At 32.5% G+C, this 18,799-nt stretch overlaps 1 protein-coding gene and 1 pseudogene across 1 annotated transcript; both read left to right on the top strand.

Annotated features, from left to right (window-relative positions):
- The first annotated feature begins 532 nt into the window (after nt 1-532).
- LOC143394690 (shieldin complex subunit 3-like) lies at nt 533-15,900 on the top strand (annotated as a pseudogene).
- Nucleotides 15,901-16,096: 196 nt separating this feature from the next.
- On the top strand, nt 16,097-17,038 carry Or4k13 (olfactory receptor family 4 subfamily K member 13). The gene has a single exon (XM_076849350.2). The coding sequence runs from the start codon at nt 16,100-16,102 to the stop codon at nt 17,036-17,038; it is 939 nt and encodes a 312-aa protein (XP_076705465.2). The 5' UTR covers nt 16,097-16,099.
- The last annotated feature ends 1,761 nt before the right edge of the window (nt 17,039-18,799 follow it).

Here is an 18,799-nt window from a genome sequence, read left to right as displayed (position 1 = left end):
TGGCTGTTGGTATGTGTTACCTAAAACAAAAACAAAATAGATTATATTCTGTGAGATAAAGTTGAGAGATTAAGGTGGACATCTGGGAGGCTGCGTGTTGGTATCCAGGAGTGGTTTCTTGAAGTTGCGATGTGTAATTGTAGATGAACCATAATTTGTACAGATCTGTAAAAGAGAACGGATGACTGATGAAAAGAACCTGTTGGGGCCTTAAAGTATGTAGCAAAAACAGAATTTAAGGTACCACCCTAGATAGAAGCTGTTGGAAGTGCCTTTCGCACCAGTTCTTTTCAGTCCCCGCCTTTCTCTTTTTGCCTCCGAGCCAGCTTGAACCTTTTCAGCCACCTTAAACAGCGATCCAAAGTACCAGTCAAAATAGAAGCAAATCAATCCCCCCCAAAAGGAGCAACTGCTGGTGCTGAAAGGTCCTGTTTCCCTTGGTTTGATGAGTCAGACAGTCTTGTCTCTCTTGTCAATTAACATTTTAGCTCTGAAGAGTTCAGCTAAGAAATTTTTTCTTCATTGAGAGTAAATGGATTATTGCAGAATGATTATAGAAGTAACATTACTTTATCGACGTTATGAAAGTGATCCCACACAACTGTCAAAAATTGCAGAAAAAGCAACTCAAGACTTTCCTACTTGTCCATCACCAAGATTTATTCCTTGGTTTCCACAGGATAGGTCCATGCTTCCACTCAAACCAAAGAATCACCACCTGTAATATCTGGAGAGGCAGCTGAATATGTGAAAGAGTACTTAACCATTTCAGAACATGACATTAAATCACAGAGTTATGATTGCCCAGTAGATTTTTCAGAGTTTCAACCTAGCTTGAAAAAGCAGCAGTTAATTCAGTCAGGCACATTGAATGAATACACTGATTCAGGAAAGCTGGATAAGAAATCAGAAAAAATAAAACAACATAAAAGGAGGTCTTGAAGTGTTTCACTTGCAAACAATAATTGTACTGAGAACCTTTTTCCTTTGTCTATAATAAAAAATGCAAGATATTTTAGAGGCACTGAATTTGCACTCACTTTATAGAGCAAGGTGGACAATAGAACACAATGTTTCTAATAACCAAAGTCTGGAAGACATTTGAGCAAAATTCAATTGAATTATTAGGCATAATGAACTTCCATCTTGTATTCTACAATTCAGAAACATTTAGGCCAAATATAGGTGTTCTATGATGTTAAATACTGTGAATATGAGCAAGAAATGAATAGGTATTCAGGTGAATTCCTCAACTTATTAATTAGGTTAAGAACTTTCTGTATTATACTTATTAGTAGTTTTCTTTTAAGTAAATTATAATAAAGCATTGTTTATACTGAAAAACAAAACTGAGAGATTAAATATATATTCTCTTAACTCTACTTTTGAAAATCCACAATGTGCAGAAAGAACCAAAAATATCAATGAATTAAAAAATGTTTAATAGATATAGTTTCTCAGCAAAAATCATGAGAAATATTTTCTATAGCCAAAATATTTGAATAAAATTAAAGCCTTTAATATGTAATTCATACATACTCTAATCCTGAGAAAACTAATTGTCTTGAGTTGGTGAGAGAGTATGGAAGTTCCCTGCCATCTGTTTTGTAATTAAGAAACAGATGTATTGGTCCTCCATGGGCAAAGAAGAGAACCATTCTGTCTTGAAATCTATGACTACACTGTGCAATAGCAATGGGAAAGAAAAGAGGAACAAATGGTTTTCTCATTGAGAAGAAGGAAGAAGAAAAATAAAATTAATTAGATGGAGTGTGGAACACTCACATCTAGGTATTGGTTCACTAGTTGCTGCTGAAAATCAGACAGGCAGAGATGATTTAACACAATGAATCTTCGAGGCACATGAATATGTGGTTGCTCAAAGTGCAATGACTTCTTTATCCTTAAGGTGGAACACAAATCTAAATATTTTGTTCTTTCCATGGATGCAGGCTTCACTTTTGAGTCTATGGATTTCATAGATTGGAAGATAAAGTACTCAGAGGTAGTATAATAGAGTTTGCTGCTGGTTTCTGATTTCCCCTCTTTACTTTCTCTAACAAGCAGGCAATTATCAAAACATGTATATTAAACAAGATAGATCATTTATATAGATATAATAAATGTAGAACTCTGGTGAACAAAGAGGGATCTGCAGAGAGCACATTCTTACTTGCATCTTGCTCTAGAAAAATAAAGCAGATCCATGAGGAATGATGCCCATTTAAACAGAATTAATGCTAGCCAGAATTTTTGAAACATGATATCAAGTAAGATATGCCTTATAGCTAAATGGAAAAAATAATATCTTTTTAAAAATAAGGGCTAAAAAACCCTTATAAAATTGTGGAATAATTTTTATCTGACTGAAGACTTTCTTAATAGAAGTAAATAGACACAAAGAAGTTTTGATATATGTTGAAATGTTTTAAGAATTTAGGAAGTGTTATAGTAATGTAATAAAAATTTTAGATTTAAGAAATATATGCATTCTTATCATTTAGGCTGACAATACTTAAAAACACTGGCAAAGGCAATATTCACTCTTCATTTTATAATTTTGTGTGTGGTTTATGAAAAATAAATGGTATTCTGACATAACAATATTTCACAAGTAAAAGTTTTAGTTTTACTGACTTTTATTATAGAAATTATTAAAATTGAAAATTCTACCTTTTGACTGGTGACTGTCATGTAACAGGGATATTTGTCATCTTACACTCCTACTCCACAGCACTGTAGAGTGACAACATTTCAAATATTGAGGACCCAGAGCAGGAGGAATGAAGCAACAAAATAACATTTGCAATTTCATGGAGAAATATTGGCTCATAGTACAAATACTTCAAGCTTTAAAATATAGAGAACTTTTATTAACAAAACCATTTTTACTAAACTAATGAGTAGTTATCCTTCCTTGTTTGGCAGCAGCTATAAACAAACCCAAATTAACAATGACTAAACCACAGCAGAAATATATTTCTCTTCATATAATAGTCTGCAAATAAGTATTCCACAGTGGGTAAAGCAGTTTCAATTGGTCAGGACCCGGGCTCTTTTCATCTCATCCCACTGTCCTAGAGTGAGGCTCTCATGCATGGCACAAAATAGCTTTTTACTGCTTCTATAATCTAGGCACAGAATTGGAATGAGGGAAAGAAAACTTATCCTTCCATTTAAGGATATGATCCTAAAGTTGCACACATCTTTTTAAGTCACATTTCATTAACCAGCCCTTAATGAAATAGCCACATCCAGGTATAAAGGAACCTGGGGAACATTGTCACTGGCCAAAGTGCCAAGAACCCAACTAAAATTTTGTTATCGTGGAAGGAGGAAGAAACCAAGGCTGTGGGGTACCTATCCATGTTGGGCACATCCTTTATAACTTACACAAAAGCACCTCTAAACCATACTTCTCCCTTCTGATGTGGATACCTAGCTCTACTTCCTATTGCCTGAACTTGTCTGTCTTATTTTTGCCAAATCCAGAGCCTTTTGAAAAGTCCTCCTGTTTTGTAAAATAAAGAGATAACGAATAAAAAAATAATTATTATCCAGACTTAGCTACAAATTCATATTTAAATGCAATATACAGTATGGATCAATTTTGAGTTCAGTGAGGAAAATATTTAATAAATGGTAACAGAATAATTAGCCATTGGGGAGGATGATCAGATCCCAAATCATTTCTCATGTAAAAATAAATTTCAGAGGGATAAAATATTTACACCTGTAAAAATAAAACACTGATGTTAGTAAAAGCAAATATAGCTAGATGCTATATTGGAGCTGATAAAACATTCCAGACATAAAATTAGGATCCATGAAGATAAAGATTCACAAGTTTCACTATGAAAGTGAAAAAATTAAAAAGTGCACATATGAAAAGACAGAGTATATTTTCACAAATGAAGAAAAGAGTTGTACTTTATTTGTGAAGAAAATTTAGCATTAATTAAGAAAATGTTTCAGAAATAATTGAAAAGTGAGTAAGCCAGAGCATTGTCAGTTGCCAAAAGTAGTAAAAATATCTTTAACATGGAAGTGCTCAAGTTTATTTATAATCTAAAAACTCAAGTTAAAAAATAAAACACCTACTGTTTTAAAAATATGTTTAACATTAGGATGTTAGAAGGGATAATAAGAATTTTCATTTATTATTTCTTGACATTAGCACAATTTTTGGGTGAAATACAGTACTTTTTTCTGGGTGAAGTGTCACTTATTTAAAAGTTTTGCAACAGTTCAATACAGAATCTCTACTTCTAGGATTTATAGCCTAAGTTTTCAAATAAAATGATCAAAATGCTCATTGTAGCATTATCTTTAATAAACAAATAATAGAAAGCACCCCAGAATTCCATCAATAATCTAATGATTAAAAAAATGAAAATCTCTGTGTGCTGATGTAGAAAAATGTATAAAATATATTATTAATTTTAGTAGCATTTTGATGAAAAATTATGCACATAAATGTTTTAAATATCTAAGGAACCCTAAATTCATTAAGCTTTCAATACTACTATTGGTTCATATGGTTTACCTCAGATTCTATTTTTTTTAAGTTAAAACTGTATAGAATTAGCTTCCACACTGTGCCTCACAAATATGTATAATTACTTTCTGCCAATTAAAAAGACAAAATTTTCTATGAAATTTGATAAGCTTAAAATAGGTTCTAGTTCTGAATAAATCCTTCCCCCTACACTGTATAATTGGAATTTAGCTAGTAAGGACTTCAAATCAAAGAATCACTTGTTTTCTGTGAAGGCATTTTTAGAACAATAAAATAATGGGAGGTCTATGATGGTCATTACCTCTACTGGATCATCATTTACCACCCAACATATTTACAGTTTCAGCAGCACTGAAACCAAGGTAGATGGTTACTGATCAGGCAATTTACTACAGATGGTCTGGACCAGAAATATCTTTTAAGTGTATTCTGACAAAGTCATTTTCCCAGGTACACAGGAGCATGTCTCTAATTCTCTTTTCCCACTAACCCCTTCAATGTATGCTGGGAGAACCGCTAGCAAAATTTAAGTGAAGAGAAACAGACAGATAGATTTGATGTTAAAATATACCATAAACCTAAAGTAATTGTTGTGATCCTTTACATTCACAAGAGAGAATGAGAAGTAGATGTAAGAAACCCAGAGAGTTCAGAACACAAGTATTTAAAATATACTATTGAGGATAATGGTGATTTTCAAATCATTGGAAAATTCTTTGGAGAAAGTGCTGTTTGGCTATTTGAGATTTAAGGAAAAATAAATACAAATGTTTTAAGTAATATTTCAAACAATAAAATGTCTAGATAAATATACAAGTGAGTAAATATGGTTTATTTTATTTTGAAATATTGAATTAATAAAACTTTTTAAAGAATCATGATAAAGGGAGACATTATATGAGAAAAAGATTAGTAAGATTTTCTTTGGTAAAGATGAGCAACCTCCCTGTATCATCTCAAAAAATTAACAAAAATGCAAGAGACAAAAGCTGAGCTGGGGAAATGCAGACATGTATATATGTCCTTATTATAAAATTCCTATAAGTGAGTGAGGAAACTTTTAAAAACTCTGTGTAAAAAAAAACAACATAAGGTACAAAATGTTTAATAAAATAAACAAATTATATTCATACAGTTAGAAAAAGTTTAATTTTAAAATTGAAACATTGTATGAGATGCGCACGAGATAACTCAGTAATTTACCTCAAATGGTAGAATGACAGGTCCCATTAGGCTTTTCTCTATCCCTTGACCTCTGACAAGTATTCTGCAATAAAAGTGCTTTACTTTTGAAATTAGAAAAAAAAATAAACAATATTTTATTTAATCAAGCATAAAAATATCTTCAACTTTTTTTCTCCATACCTCTTTCTTGCTCCTGAAATTGAACTGGAAGTCACAGAGACTGTTATGAGTTTTTTTCATTTGTTCCCACTTTAGTCAATCTTCCTTTTTAATGTTCATATTCTAATAAAAGTCACATTCCTTTTATTTGGAATAACCTGAGAAATATGCCGTATAAGACAACCTGAGAAATATATTTAATGACCCTGGGAAAAACTCTCATTGTGCTAGTGAATTCCCTCAGCAATTAAAAGACCTTGAAGTTGGTAAGTTAGAATCTTTAAAATCTCTAATTAGCATGTTGGTTCTTACCACAAGGAAGAGACAAAAAAATAAGGCACTAACATCCAAACAATCTACTTGTTTCCATGCATAAACATGGACATAAAAGCTGAGTGACTACTTAAAAATAGTGTTTATTTTTTAAAAAATCAATGCTGTTGACTTTTCAAAGGTCTAAAGTAAGAAGAATTTAGGAACGTGATGTAGAGGCAAGATATATTGTATTATAGTTCCCTTTGTTATAGAAAATTTCTTAGAAAACTTTGGTGGTCTTTAGTATCTTTCTTTAATCCTATCTTCTGAATAAAGAGCAGGATTATAAGCTTAAATGGAACGACTATTTCCTAAGAGTCACATCCTTCTGATAACTGACATAACTACCTTCATAATTTTCCTATGTAATTAGTTCCTTTCGGATTTAAGAACTCTGCTAGTACCATGCTCTGCCAGGAGAGTTCGTAGGTAAAGTGAAAGAAACTTGCTATGTTAAATCACTGGTCTCTCCTGTGGCAAACAAAAACTGAGCAATTTCTCGTTTCTCACAGTTGACTTTCTGTGTTTATTATGTCGACAAAAGGCCTATACAACCTTTCACCAAAAAATGTCAAAATTTGCATAAAATTCTGGCCAACAATAATAAAAGTACTTTGCTGTCATAGTTTCTGAGTTGATAACTTCACACATTGATTACTCACATACTTAGATCTTAGACCTTTTTAAGGAAAGAGAACAACTGCTAAAGGGGTTGATGAAACTAAATGATCTTCCATTTCTTTGTTTTGTTTTTCTCCTACAACAGCTGAATACAAATATGTGTTTTCATCTGGCTATTCCTATAGTTTGTGTATTCTTCTCTCCTTATATTGGGAAATAAAAATCAGCACAATTCCCAATGTAAGTTTTGTTAAAAAAAAATTGAAATGATATAAAATGTCCTTCATAAAATACACAGGGTAAAAGATAAATATCAACTTGCATTAGACCATCATTTACATAAAGGAAAAGATTTTCCTTTTCAATTTTTTCTTTTGTTTTCCCTTTTTAAAAATAAACTATTGAGTTTTTATAATTATAATGTTTTCTGTTTTATATTTTATCAGAAGATTTTTAAAGGATTTTTGTGGACTGTGGTATTAATATGGTTATATTGACACTAATAAATTGTTTACTTCTAACACAGCCAGTTGAAACCTGAATCCCTTTCATAGTCCCAAACCAAAATTTCTTCTCCTCTCAGATACTAAGGTTACTTCCAATATATTACCCAAGGTTTTGAATTCTGCTTCACTAGTGTAGATACATTATCAATCATTATATAATTTCAGAAGATTCTTTATCAAATAATGCTGCAGAAAAGATTATGTGCCACTTATTTCCATCTTAACCATTAGTAAGTTTTTAAGAGATCTAGCATATACAAAAAAGCATGCAAAGTAGTTTTGTTCAAAATGTGCAAGGTCCATGTATATAGTTAGATGACATTTTTATGTGTGATTGAAGCCTAAATCCAACCCAGATCCCCCAGATCACCACAGAGAAGCTCTGCTCATTCTCATATTTGAGAAAGTAGAGCCTGGTAAGAGGTATGAGACAATTCATTCTGTAGTTGAAATGGTTCTGTCATCAATGGTTTGCCTGCTCTTGAACAATTTGACTTTAAGTCAAATTAAATAGTATGTATAATTTTATTAATGCTATTTTATTTTATAATAGTATCTGTGAGTTTGATCCATATCATATCAGGAGTTTGTTCTTTTTATATTATATTGCACCAAGTGAGATTCCACATTCTTAAAAAATCTATCCACCTCTTGTTGGACACTTGTGTTGTTTCCAGAGCTGCTTTTAACAGTTGTGCACATTTCTTAAGGATATGATCACTCTTTCCTCTTAAGTCAGTCCCTTGCACATAATTACTGAACCACAGGATAGGCATGAAACAGACAAAAGGTTTCCAGTGTGTGTGCACAACTTCACACCCCCTGTCAGCTTTACACAAGAGTTTCAGGTGCTCCACATTCTTGACAGGCTTTGCTATTCTGAAGAATTTTTAATTTTAGATATTTTACTGGGTTATACAGAAATGATTGTGGATATAAGCATTTCATTGATTTTTAACAATGTGAAACACCTTTTCAAGTGGTTACTATCTGAATATTCTTTATAAAATACTTAAATTGGATTTATTTATTATTGAATATTTATTTGGGGCCAGGGATTGAACTCAGGGCCTTTCATGTAATGCACACTCTACCATTGACCTACACCCCTAGCTCCAAATTTACTTAACAGATACATAAAAAAATGTACATATTAATTTTGATATATGTATATATTTTGTAACAATTAAGTCAGGATTAACATCTCTCTCTGCAAACATTAATCATTTTTTATGGTGAAACTTCAAAATCCTTTCTTGTAGGTGTTTGAAATAGTCTCCTTGCTGAAGTAAATATTTAACTCTTGCCTCAATCTGTTGAATGCTAGACAACTTTGAAATAAGGATGTTTCTTGGGGTTGGGGTTGTGGCTCAGTGGCAGAGCACTTGCCTCGCACATGTGAGGCACTGGGTTCGATCCTCAGCACCACATAAAAATGAATAAACAAAATAAAGATATTGTGTCTGTCTATAACTAAAAAATATTTTTAAAAAAGAAATAAGGATGTTTCTTTAAAAGCTCAATTTATGCTACCAACAAAATGAGAAATGATAACGCGCACATCGAATATTATTAAAGAAATTAAAATCATAATTTAAAATATTCTCTTTAAAACACACACATAAGAGCCAGTTGTCTCACTGAAGAACCTATTTACACTCAATTGAGAATGACACAATGTAGATTCTCTCAGAGAAAAAGGCACACTTCACAAAGAGTTGTACTAGTCCAGAATAAACCTGATATTAAGTTTAACAAGGAAATGAAAAGCTAACAAGACATGAAAATACATAAACATGAAACAAAATGTGATAATGAAAAATTTAACAAACGAGATATACAAATAGAATGACTGAGTTGACAGAATATTTAAAAATCAACCACTGTTATTCATCATATTAACAGAATAAATAATAAATACATATAATCCTCAAACTGATGCGCCCATAAAACTTGAAAAACTTCAATTACCCATTCTAAATTTAAAAATAAAACAGCCGGATGCTTCCACAATGTTTTGAAAAGATGAAGACCCAGGAAAGACTCTCCACTGTTACCAGTCCTATTTCTATTTTAGAGGCAGCCTTAGTCAATATGTAAGCCAAACCAAAACATAAATGGTACATATATTGGAAAAGAAGAAACAGGACAATCTTTTGGCAGACATGACATGATTATATAATAATAAATTCAAAATAATATACCAACATTTGTTAAAATTAGTAAGTGAAACCAGGGAGATATTGAATTCAAGATCAATATATTAAAACCAGTTGTAACAATAAACAAAAAATATGCAAGAGATCTAAACCAATAATTACAAAACATTACTAAGTAAAAGTAAAGAAAACTTAAAAGAAATCCATTATGGATTAGAATTCTGAACATAATTTTAGATCCTGAATCTCCTCTCTCATTCATCCTCTATATTTGTAGTACAATTCTCCTAAAACTTCTAGAAGGCTAGTTTCTGTGAAAATGAAGAAAGGAATTGTATAAATATATATATATATATATATATATATATATATATATATATATATATATATATACACTAATGATTTTAAATAGCAAATCCTCAAGGAGGAGAAGGAAGGGATGGAAAAGGTATGCAGGAAACAGGAAGATTTATACTACCAGATTTCAGTACTTTTTAAAGAATCCATATTACTTAAGACATAGTGGTTTTGGTAAAGAATAGGCAAATAAGAACATTAAAATAGTTATAATTTATAAATTGATTCACATAATTCAACTATTTGACTTATAACAAAATGTTGCTGTGATTCAGTGGAAAGAAAAAAGATATTTTAAACAAATAGTGTTGAAGCTGTTAGATATTTATTGGACATCCTAGGAACAACATTGAGGCAAAATGGAACACAAGCATAATTGTGGGAAATAAAGCAATAGCATATTATAATGTAATGAACATAATAAATAATAACCATATCTTGACTTCTTTACCATGACAAAAATATCACTGTAAAAATAAGAAAAACTAGATGTCTGTTACCAAAAAAAAAAATTATGCTGTGAATGGATAATTATGAATGAAATGCACTCCACTATTGTCATGTATGTAAGAAATTAAAAAAAGAAAAAAAAATTTTAAATAAGAAAAACTAGATGTCACCAAAATTTTTAAAATTATTTACTGAAAGAAACCATTAAGAAAGTGAAAGGTTGTCAGGCATAATGGAGCACACCTGCAGTCACAGTGACTCGGGAGGCTGAGGCAGGAAGACAGCAAGTTCGAAGCCAGCCTCAGCAACTTAAGGAGGCCCTTAGCAACTCAGCAAGACCATATCTCAATATTTAAAAAATATAGGTGGGGAGGGGTTGCTAGGACTGCAGGTCAGTGGTTAAGTGCCCCTGGATTCAATACCTAGCACCCAAAAAAATTCTTAAATAAATAAAAAAATGAAAACTTTCTACTTTAATCATATTAACCATGCTTAAAGGGCTCAAATAAGCACATATCTCCACTGTTACCACTCCTATTTCTATTTTAGAGGCAGCCTTAGCCAATATGTAAGCCAAAACACATATGATAGCTGATGAATTGGACAGGCTAGATCTAAACCATTTCTTGGCCTAGTCAAAACAGTCTCCTTATTTTGGATTTTTTCAGAGTGAGAAATCATTCATAATACATCCCAAAGTTCTAAATATAGTAAAAATCTGGTGGAAGACATTAAGAGAAAATAAATCTACAAAATAGATGAATGCTTTCAAGTGCCAAATATAGCATTTTGCAGGAGTGATGAAATTCATACTCTCAATAATAACTTTAGATATAGTATATTATCTTAAGCCAGTGAAAGAATTGATCCTAAATAGCTGGAAAATTAAATCATTCTTATCTGCATCACGTACTTATGGAATTAAGAGAGGTGATATACAAACTGGCCCAAAAACCTGATGTTAGTGATAGAAATTGGAATACTGACATTGTATTTGCTTTAGAGATACCTAGACCGAGTACTCATGATTATACAACAAAAAAAGACTTTAGGATCATTTAAGAAAAGAAAGGAGGAGCCAAGTGATGACATAGATCTTTCACAACCCCAAATCCACTATCCTGGACTGATCTCAATGTCCCAGAGAAGATATGTCATGTAATGATGATGATAGGCATACCTCTCTCAAGGCAGGCCGCTACCCAGAGCCAGGAAAAGAAGTATATAAGATTCATTGCAGAAGCCCCAGGAGTGTAACAATGAACATTAAAGACTATTGCCACCTATTAGCTCCAGGACTTGCTTTACCTCCATCATAAGCAACCACCAAGCATAAAGTGTGAGGTTTTTTTTATAACATTGGAGAGTCTATCAGTTTGTTTAATGTGGCCGATTTCCTCTGATCAAGAGAAGAACTTCACTGTTACTAATATATAAAATTGAGCAAAGACGCTTGGATTACATGGTTATATCACATTTCTCATCATTCCAGAGCAGGTGTCTTATTGAAAACTAAAGGAGAATTTGAAATAGGAGTGGACAAATACATGGAAATCTAATGAATATTGGGTAAAAGTGTTCTTCAGTTGGGTATAAAAGAGACTAAGGGGGAGACTCCATGGAAAATTTCTTAGAACTACAGGTGGGAATAAGGAAGAAAGGTAAAGCACAATTACCCACCTTTGTCTCTTTATGCCTTTTGTTTTGATGTGTACATTTGTGCTTAAAATATACTAATGTGGGCTGGGGATGTGGCTCAAGCGGTAGAGCGCTGGCCTGGCATGCATGCGCCCCGGGTTCGATCCTCAGCATCACATACAAACAAAGATGTTGTGTCTGCCGAAAACTAAAAAATAAATATTAAAAATTCTCTCTCTCTCTCTCTCTTTAAAAAAAATATACTAATGTACAGTAAACGCTAGTTTTCATGTTTGATGTATTATAATATACTTCAGGTAAATTTTCTTATTAGAACACTTGAGACCAGATAGTGGTTTTCTATTGTTCCTCTTATCTCTTGTCCCTAATAAGTCAAACATGTCCATTTCTGTAATTATGCAATGCCAGAAAGGAATTAATTTTCTTTGTTGTGACTCAGGGAAAACAAAATTTTATCTTTAATAATTCCCATTGCTATTTGATATCAGTTGGGTATTGTTAGGTCTCAAAGTACAGCATGTCTTTATTATCACCCTCTCAGTATTTGCAATCATTTTCAAGAGAAAATAATCATATATGGCATTATTTTAGAAAGGTAATATCATTATTTTTGAAAAGAGAAACTCATTAGGTTTCAATGTGTCCTGGGTCCAGCAATATTCTGAAACACTCTGAAGAACTGGTAAGTGATTGGGAAAAGCTTTAAAGAACATTAAAGCAATATATTTCTTTTCCTGAAAAAGGCTTCTACTCACATTGTCCACAGTTGGCATCCAACATGAAAACCCATTTAGAACCTGAGAAATGTGATAGAATTCTAGAGTTCAGGAGGCATTGCTACTTCATGTATCACATACATATAACATGCTCTCATTTTAAGTGTCCCAATGTGGAATAAATTAAATAATTATCTTAAATACAATTTGATATGCTTTAAATAACTTTATTTTCTACCAGCTAAACAGTCTCCATATGAAACTTCATCATGCCAACATAAACCAATCAAAATGTTGTAACATTTCCAATCTATACCAGAGATTATTCCAGTAGAAGTGAAGGGCTAAATAGAATCTTCACTTTTGTTCCCAAAGAGATATGTGATTTACTCTTGTTGATCAAGTATCTTTCACCCTATTTTTTTAACATCTGTTATATTATTTATTTTTTATATTTATTATATATCTATATATTATGTTATAATATATTTTTATATTTATTTTATTTTATTATTGTTTTTCTAAATCAGACCTAAGCTACAATCTTATTTCATATTTTAATGTATTAATATGACAAGTATATATACCAGGGACTGAACCACTTAGCCACTGAGCCACCTTACCAGGCATTTTGATTTTTATTTTGAGACAGGGTCTTGCTAAGTTGCCTAGATCCTTAATAGGTTGCTGAGTCTGGCTTTGAACCTGTGATCTTCCTGCCTCAGCCTCCTGAGCAAAGGGGATTATAGGCATGTACAACAATGCTCGGCTTAAACATTACATTTTAAAAGGATAAAATATTTGTATGTTCTCAAGTACTTAGGCATCTGTGTAAATTCAGCAACTAAGTGTTTAATTACAATTTTTTCATTGCTTGCATTTTGATGACAATTATTTCTTGTGATTAAATTTCACATTTTAATGCACAATGTTAATATAGAAGTACTTTTCAGGTTACAATAATTAGAAGGGGGTTACACCCTGAAAATTTTCATTAAATTGAAAATATTATGTCACAAATAGATTTAATACACAATCTACTAGCATCCTAGCTTATCAGCATAGTACACTGTAAAATACTTGTTGTTCACCCTTGTAATTGCATAGGCACCTGGGAGCTGGGAGTCACTGCTGCAGCTGCCCAGCATTATAAGAGATATCATAACACATTTTGCTAGCCCAGGAAAAGATCGAAATTCAAATTTGGAATTATAATTTTTACTGAAAATATATTGCTTTCACATAATCTCAATGTTGAAAAAAAAGTAAGTCAAATCATTCTTTTGAAAAGTGTCTATATTTTTTACATATAAGCTCATGCATTATAGTGATTTCAGAATTTATATCATTACCTAATTTTGTCAGATTGGTCTTTGTTTCTTACAATAAAAGGAAAGATAAAAAGTTTTAATTCATTTTAAAATTACTTTTAAACAGAATTTGTATAAGTTATGTTACATCTAAAAATATACTATTTAGGGGATTATCTCATACAACTTATAAAAAATAAAATTCTATGAAGACATTTTAAAAGTTATTAATTTCTGTGTATTTTAATATGTTAAGTGAGAACTCAAGAGAAATAACATATATACAATATGAAAACTATCCCATTAACAAAATCAGTATAAGTATTAACATACACATTCAAAAATTTTAAAAATTTCAAAAATTTTTAGTTTGCAAAAAAGAACAATAATATGAATCCTTAAAATAACAGACTTGGAACTGAAAGGAGCTATAACTTTTCAGGACATACAAATAAATAACTTTAACTGCATATTTGATGTGATTTAGTACTACATATAAATCCAAGTTTTTTAAGGGGGAAATTGGCCAAGTGATATATTTGCATAGTGTAAAATACATGTCTAATTAGATAAATCTTCCCATGGGATTATTCAAAAGAAACAGAATATAAAGCATTATGATCCCATTTCTTTTGTTTCTGATTATTGGGAGAGCAAACTGCAAAAAAAAAATGGTGGGGATAGAAGAATAAGAGTTGTAAAGTCATTCCCAGGCAGCACCTAAGACACGTTCACATCAAAGCATGGCTCTTCTCCCTTGTAAATAATAGTGGGACAAGAAGGTGACTATCCTTCCTATGATAAATGGAATGGGGGAAAAAACCTAAAATTTAACAACTATGAACACTGAGTAATTTCTTTAAAAAATTGAACCAGTAAAACTGATTTTACAATAAGCATGTGCTGATGAGAAACTATGTCATAATGCTAAAGTAACTGTATTTCTTTTACCTACCTAAATCAGTTACCTCAAGCTCGCTTGGTCATTTTGAAGCCTCAACAAATAGCCATGTAAAAGTTAATCAATTATCCTCTATATAATAATAAACAGAAAAGTGAATGAATAAAACAAACTGCAAAAGAAATAAGTTCAGTTATATCTGGCCATATCCTTCCTACTGTACTCTGTCCTCCTTGTCTAAAATCCAGAAAAGGTATCTGATGTGGATAATGTGAAATATATATATATTTATTATATGTATATATAAATAACATATATATATATATTATTTACATAAAAATATGTAATATGTTATATGTGCTAAAATGTTATACACACACATCTCTTGACTATTAAAAAGCTTGTGGTGAAGTCAGGTATAGTGACTCACGCCTATAATCCCAGTGGCTTGGAAGGCTGAGGTAGGAGGATTTCAAGTTCAAAGCCAGCCTCAGAAAAATTGATGCACTAAGCAACTCATTAAGATCCTGTCTCTAAATAGAATACAACACAGATCTGGGGATGTGGTTCAGTAGTTGAGTGTCCCTGAGGTCAATCCCCAGTATCCTCCCCATAAAAGAAAAAAAGAAAAGCTTATGATGATCACTACTAATTTAAGAATTTCTGATGAGAAATGAAGGAGGAAAGAGAAGAAGTACAGGCTCAATTCATATTTCTTTACGTGTGTGTGTGTGTGTGTGTGTGTGTATTTGTATATAGTTTCCAAGTTTAAAAAACAATTTGGTAAATATAAAATTCATCAGGAAAATTGTCATATTCATGGAGATCTTTACACCACAATGAGACATTAAATATCATGTGGTCCAATTCTCTAGTTTAACAGAAAAGGAAACTTAACCCCCAAGAGGAGTCTCTGACCCATGCTGCCCAATAGGTAGCTCAGTTTGGTGCTATATGGATGTCTTCTAATTCTGGTTCTCATTTTATATATTTGCAGTTTCACATACTATTTTTTTTATTTTTGCCTTTCAGAATTCTATTGACTATTTAGTGTACTTCCCTGAGCCATTAAGGAAAACAATGACCAACCAAATTCGACAAAACTAAAGGATAATTTTAGATGCCAACTCTATGACTGAACAGCAAAGTTGAACACCAATAATAACCTCTTCTTCCAGCAAACACAATTTGGCTGCATCTTGTTGTCTTTCATTTTGATCATTATGGTATAACATTGACAATATGGAAAAAGCAAACCAATCAGTGGTGTCTGAATTCATTTTGCTGGGACTTTCCCATTCCCAGAATCTTCAGATTTTATTCTTCTTGGGATTCTCTGTGGTCTATGTGGGGATTATATTAGGAAACAGTCTCATCTTGGTCACTGTTACCTTCGACTCATGCCTTCACACACCAATGTACTTTTTGCTTATCAATCTCTCCTGTGTTGATATGATCCTGGCTTCTTTTGCTACACCTAAGATGATTGTGGATTTCCTCAGAGAACAGAAAACCATCTCCTGGTGGGGATGCTATTCTCAGATGTTCTTCATGCACCTCCTGGGTGGGAGTGAGATGATGTTGCTTGTAGCCATGGCAATAGACAGGTATGTTGCCATATGCAAACCTCTCCATTATATGACCATCATGAACCCACGGGTGCTCACTGGGCTGCTGTTATCCTCCTATGCAGTTGGATTTGTACATTCATCTAGTCAGATGGCTTTCATGTTGACTTTACCTTTTTGTGGTCCCAATGTTGTAGACAGCTTTTTCTGTGACCTTCCCCTTGTGATCAAACTTGCCTGCCAGGACACCTACTTGCTACAACTCCTGGTCATCGCTGACAGTGGTCTCCTGTCCCTGGTCTGTTTCCTTCTCTTACTTGTCTCCTACACAGTCATAATATACTCAGTTAGGCACCGTGCTACCAGTGGATCCTCTAAGGCCTTCTCCACTCTCTCAGCTCACATCACAGTTGTGACTCTCTTCTTTGCTCCATGCGTCTTTATCTACGTATGGCCCTTCCATCGATACTCTATAGATAAAATACTTTCTGTGTTTTACACAATTTTCACACCTCTCTTAAATCCTATTATTTATACATTAAGAAATCAAGAAGTAAAAGCAGCGATTAAGAAAATAAGGACTAAATACAGAAATTTAAAACACACTTTTTAAATAACAAAGTCTCTTCTGAAGAGACTTTGTTTTGTTTGGACACTATTAAGGAATTTATTTTTAATGCATTCCAAGTTCTGTATAAAGAAACAGTAAAGGTAATGCTTAAAAATCAGATCCATCTTTGTGACCTTTAATAGTCAAAAACGATGACATCTTCAGCCTGGCAGGTGTACCTTTATGTCCCACATTTACAACTTTTATTCATGTAAATTTTAAATAAAAAAGCAATCCCCTTTAATTTAGTTTCTTCATCTGTAAACTCTTATTTATGTACTTCTTTTATTATAATTTTACCTTTTTTTGTGCGTGGAGCTAAGGACAGAGCCCATATTCTTGTACATATTAGGCAAGTACTCTACCACTGAACTGTAACACCAGCACAATTTCAGCATTTTTTAACTCTTAAAAAACATTTTATTACTGATATTTGTTTTCTTGTTATTGGTAATCTGTATCTAGAAAATGCACAAAAGGGATAGATAACTATAGTTGTTTTTCCAAGTGCCTGGTTAACTACTGCTCAGTGATAACAAACTCCCTTTTCTGAGTAATCTCTGGCTAATGTTTATTAAATTTTACCCACTCACTTGTGCAGGCAAAGTGATTCAACCATTATTCACATATTACCTGAACTCACTAAATAACAGAAGATACACCTAAGGATTCCAGTCTACTTACACCCAATGGATAGAAAGAATGAACCAAATTTGCAATTATGCTGTGCCCTAAGCAGTGCTGTTATCCAATTCACAAGGGGTTATGGGTGTGCAGAAGACTGGCCTCTAAATTAGGGTAGAGGTGGGAGGGTTTCCAGAAGGAACCATTTACAGCAAGCATCAGCTAGATTGAGAAGACTGGCATTCCAGATGAAGGAAATACCATGTAAGAATGCATGGAAACACTGAACATGACTTGTTTGAGGAACTATGCATAATGTCATGAGTTGACCAACTGGTTTGATGACAAGATTGAGGTAGAGAGGGACAAAGGTAGTCTGAGTATAAATAGAAGACTTAGGTATTCAAAACTATCTGCTAAAATTTAAAAAAGGTTTCAGGAAAGAAAGAAAGTATACATAGGCCATCCCTGCCCAAATTGTACATTGTTCTACTTCTGTTCCAAGTTTTTTGCCTCCTTCTCATTTTCGTCATAGTATTCCTCTGTAGTCTAGGCAACTAGGCCTGTAACTGAATGAAAGGCAAAAGAAATTTATGATAAACTGGCTATGGAAGGAGATACTTGCTTACTTTCAACTTTAGCACATATTCAAAGAGACTTATATGTTCTTTGTTGGAATTGTCATACAGAAGAATTATACCTATTCCAGAGAGAGAAAATAAAACATTGAATACTAAGATACTCACATTTCAACTAATAATTTTCTACAAAATGGGCACCTCACATCAACCCTGGTTGTTTCATACTAAACAAACAATTTTATGGGGAAAACACATCATGCAGAATGAATTGTAACTGGCTGTGGACGTTGCTGAGTATATATCATGAAATTGCTTCGAAAATTTAGAGAAACCTAGAGGGTTTTTTGTTTCTTTGTTTGTTTTGCAAGTATATTACTGATTAGCTGATGTGCTTTAAAAATTGTTAACTAAGTTGTCAAACATATGTGATATAGCTATTGGGTAAATTATGCTATGTACTCTACTGCCACCTCACTAAAATGCCCCTAACTACTATGTTATTCTCTCCAAAGAGTTAGATGGTTTACTGAACATCATTCTTTTTAAGATAATTTCTGAG

The sequence above is a fragment of the Callospermophilus lateralis genome, chromosome 3 (genome assembly GCF_048772815.1).
Source record: "Callospermophilus lateralis isolate mCalLat2 chromosome 3, mCalLat2.hap1, whole genome shotgun sequence".
Classification (NCBI taxonomy): Eukaryota; Metazoa; Chordata; class Mammalia; order Rodentia; family Sciuridae; genus Callospermophilus; species Callospermophilus lateralis.
Note: the sequence above shows the minus strand (reverse complement) of the source record. Positions and strands in the feature narration are given on the sequence as shown.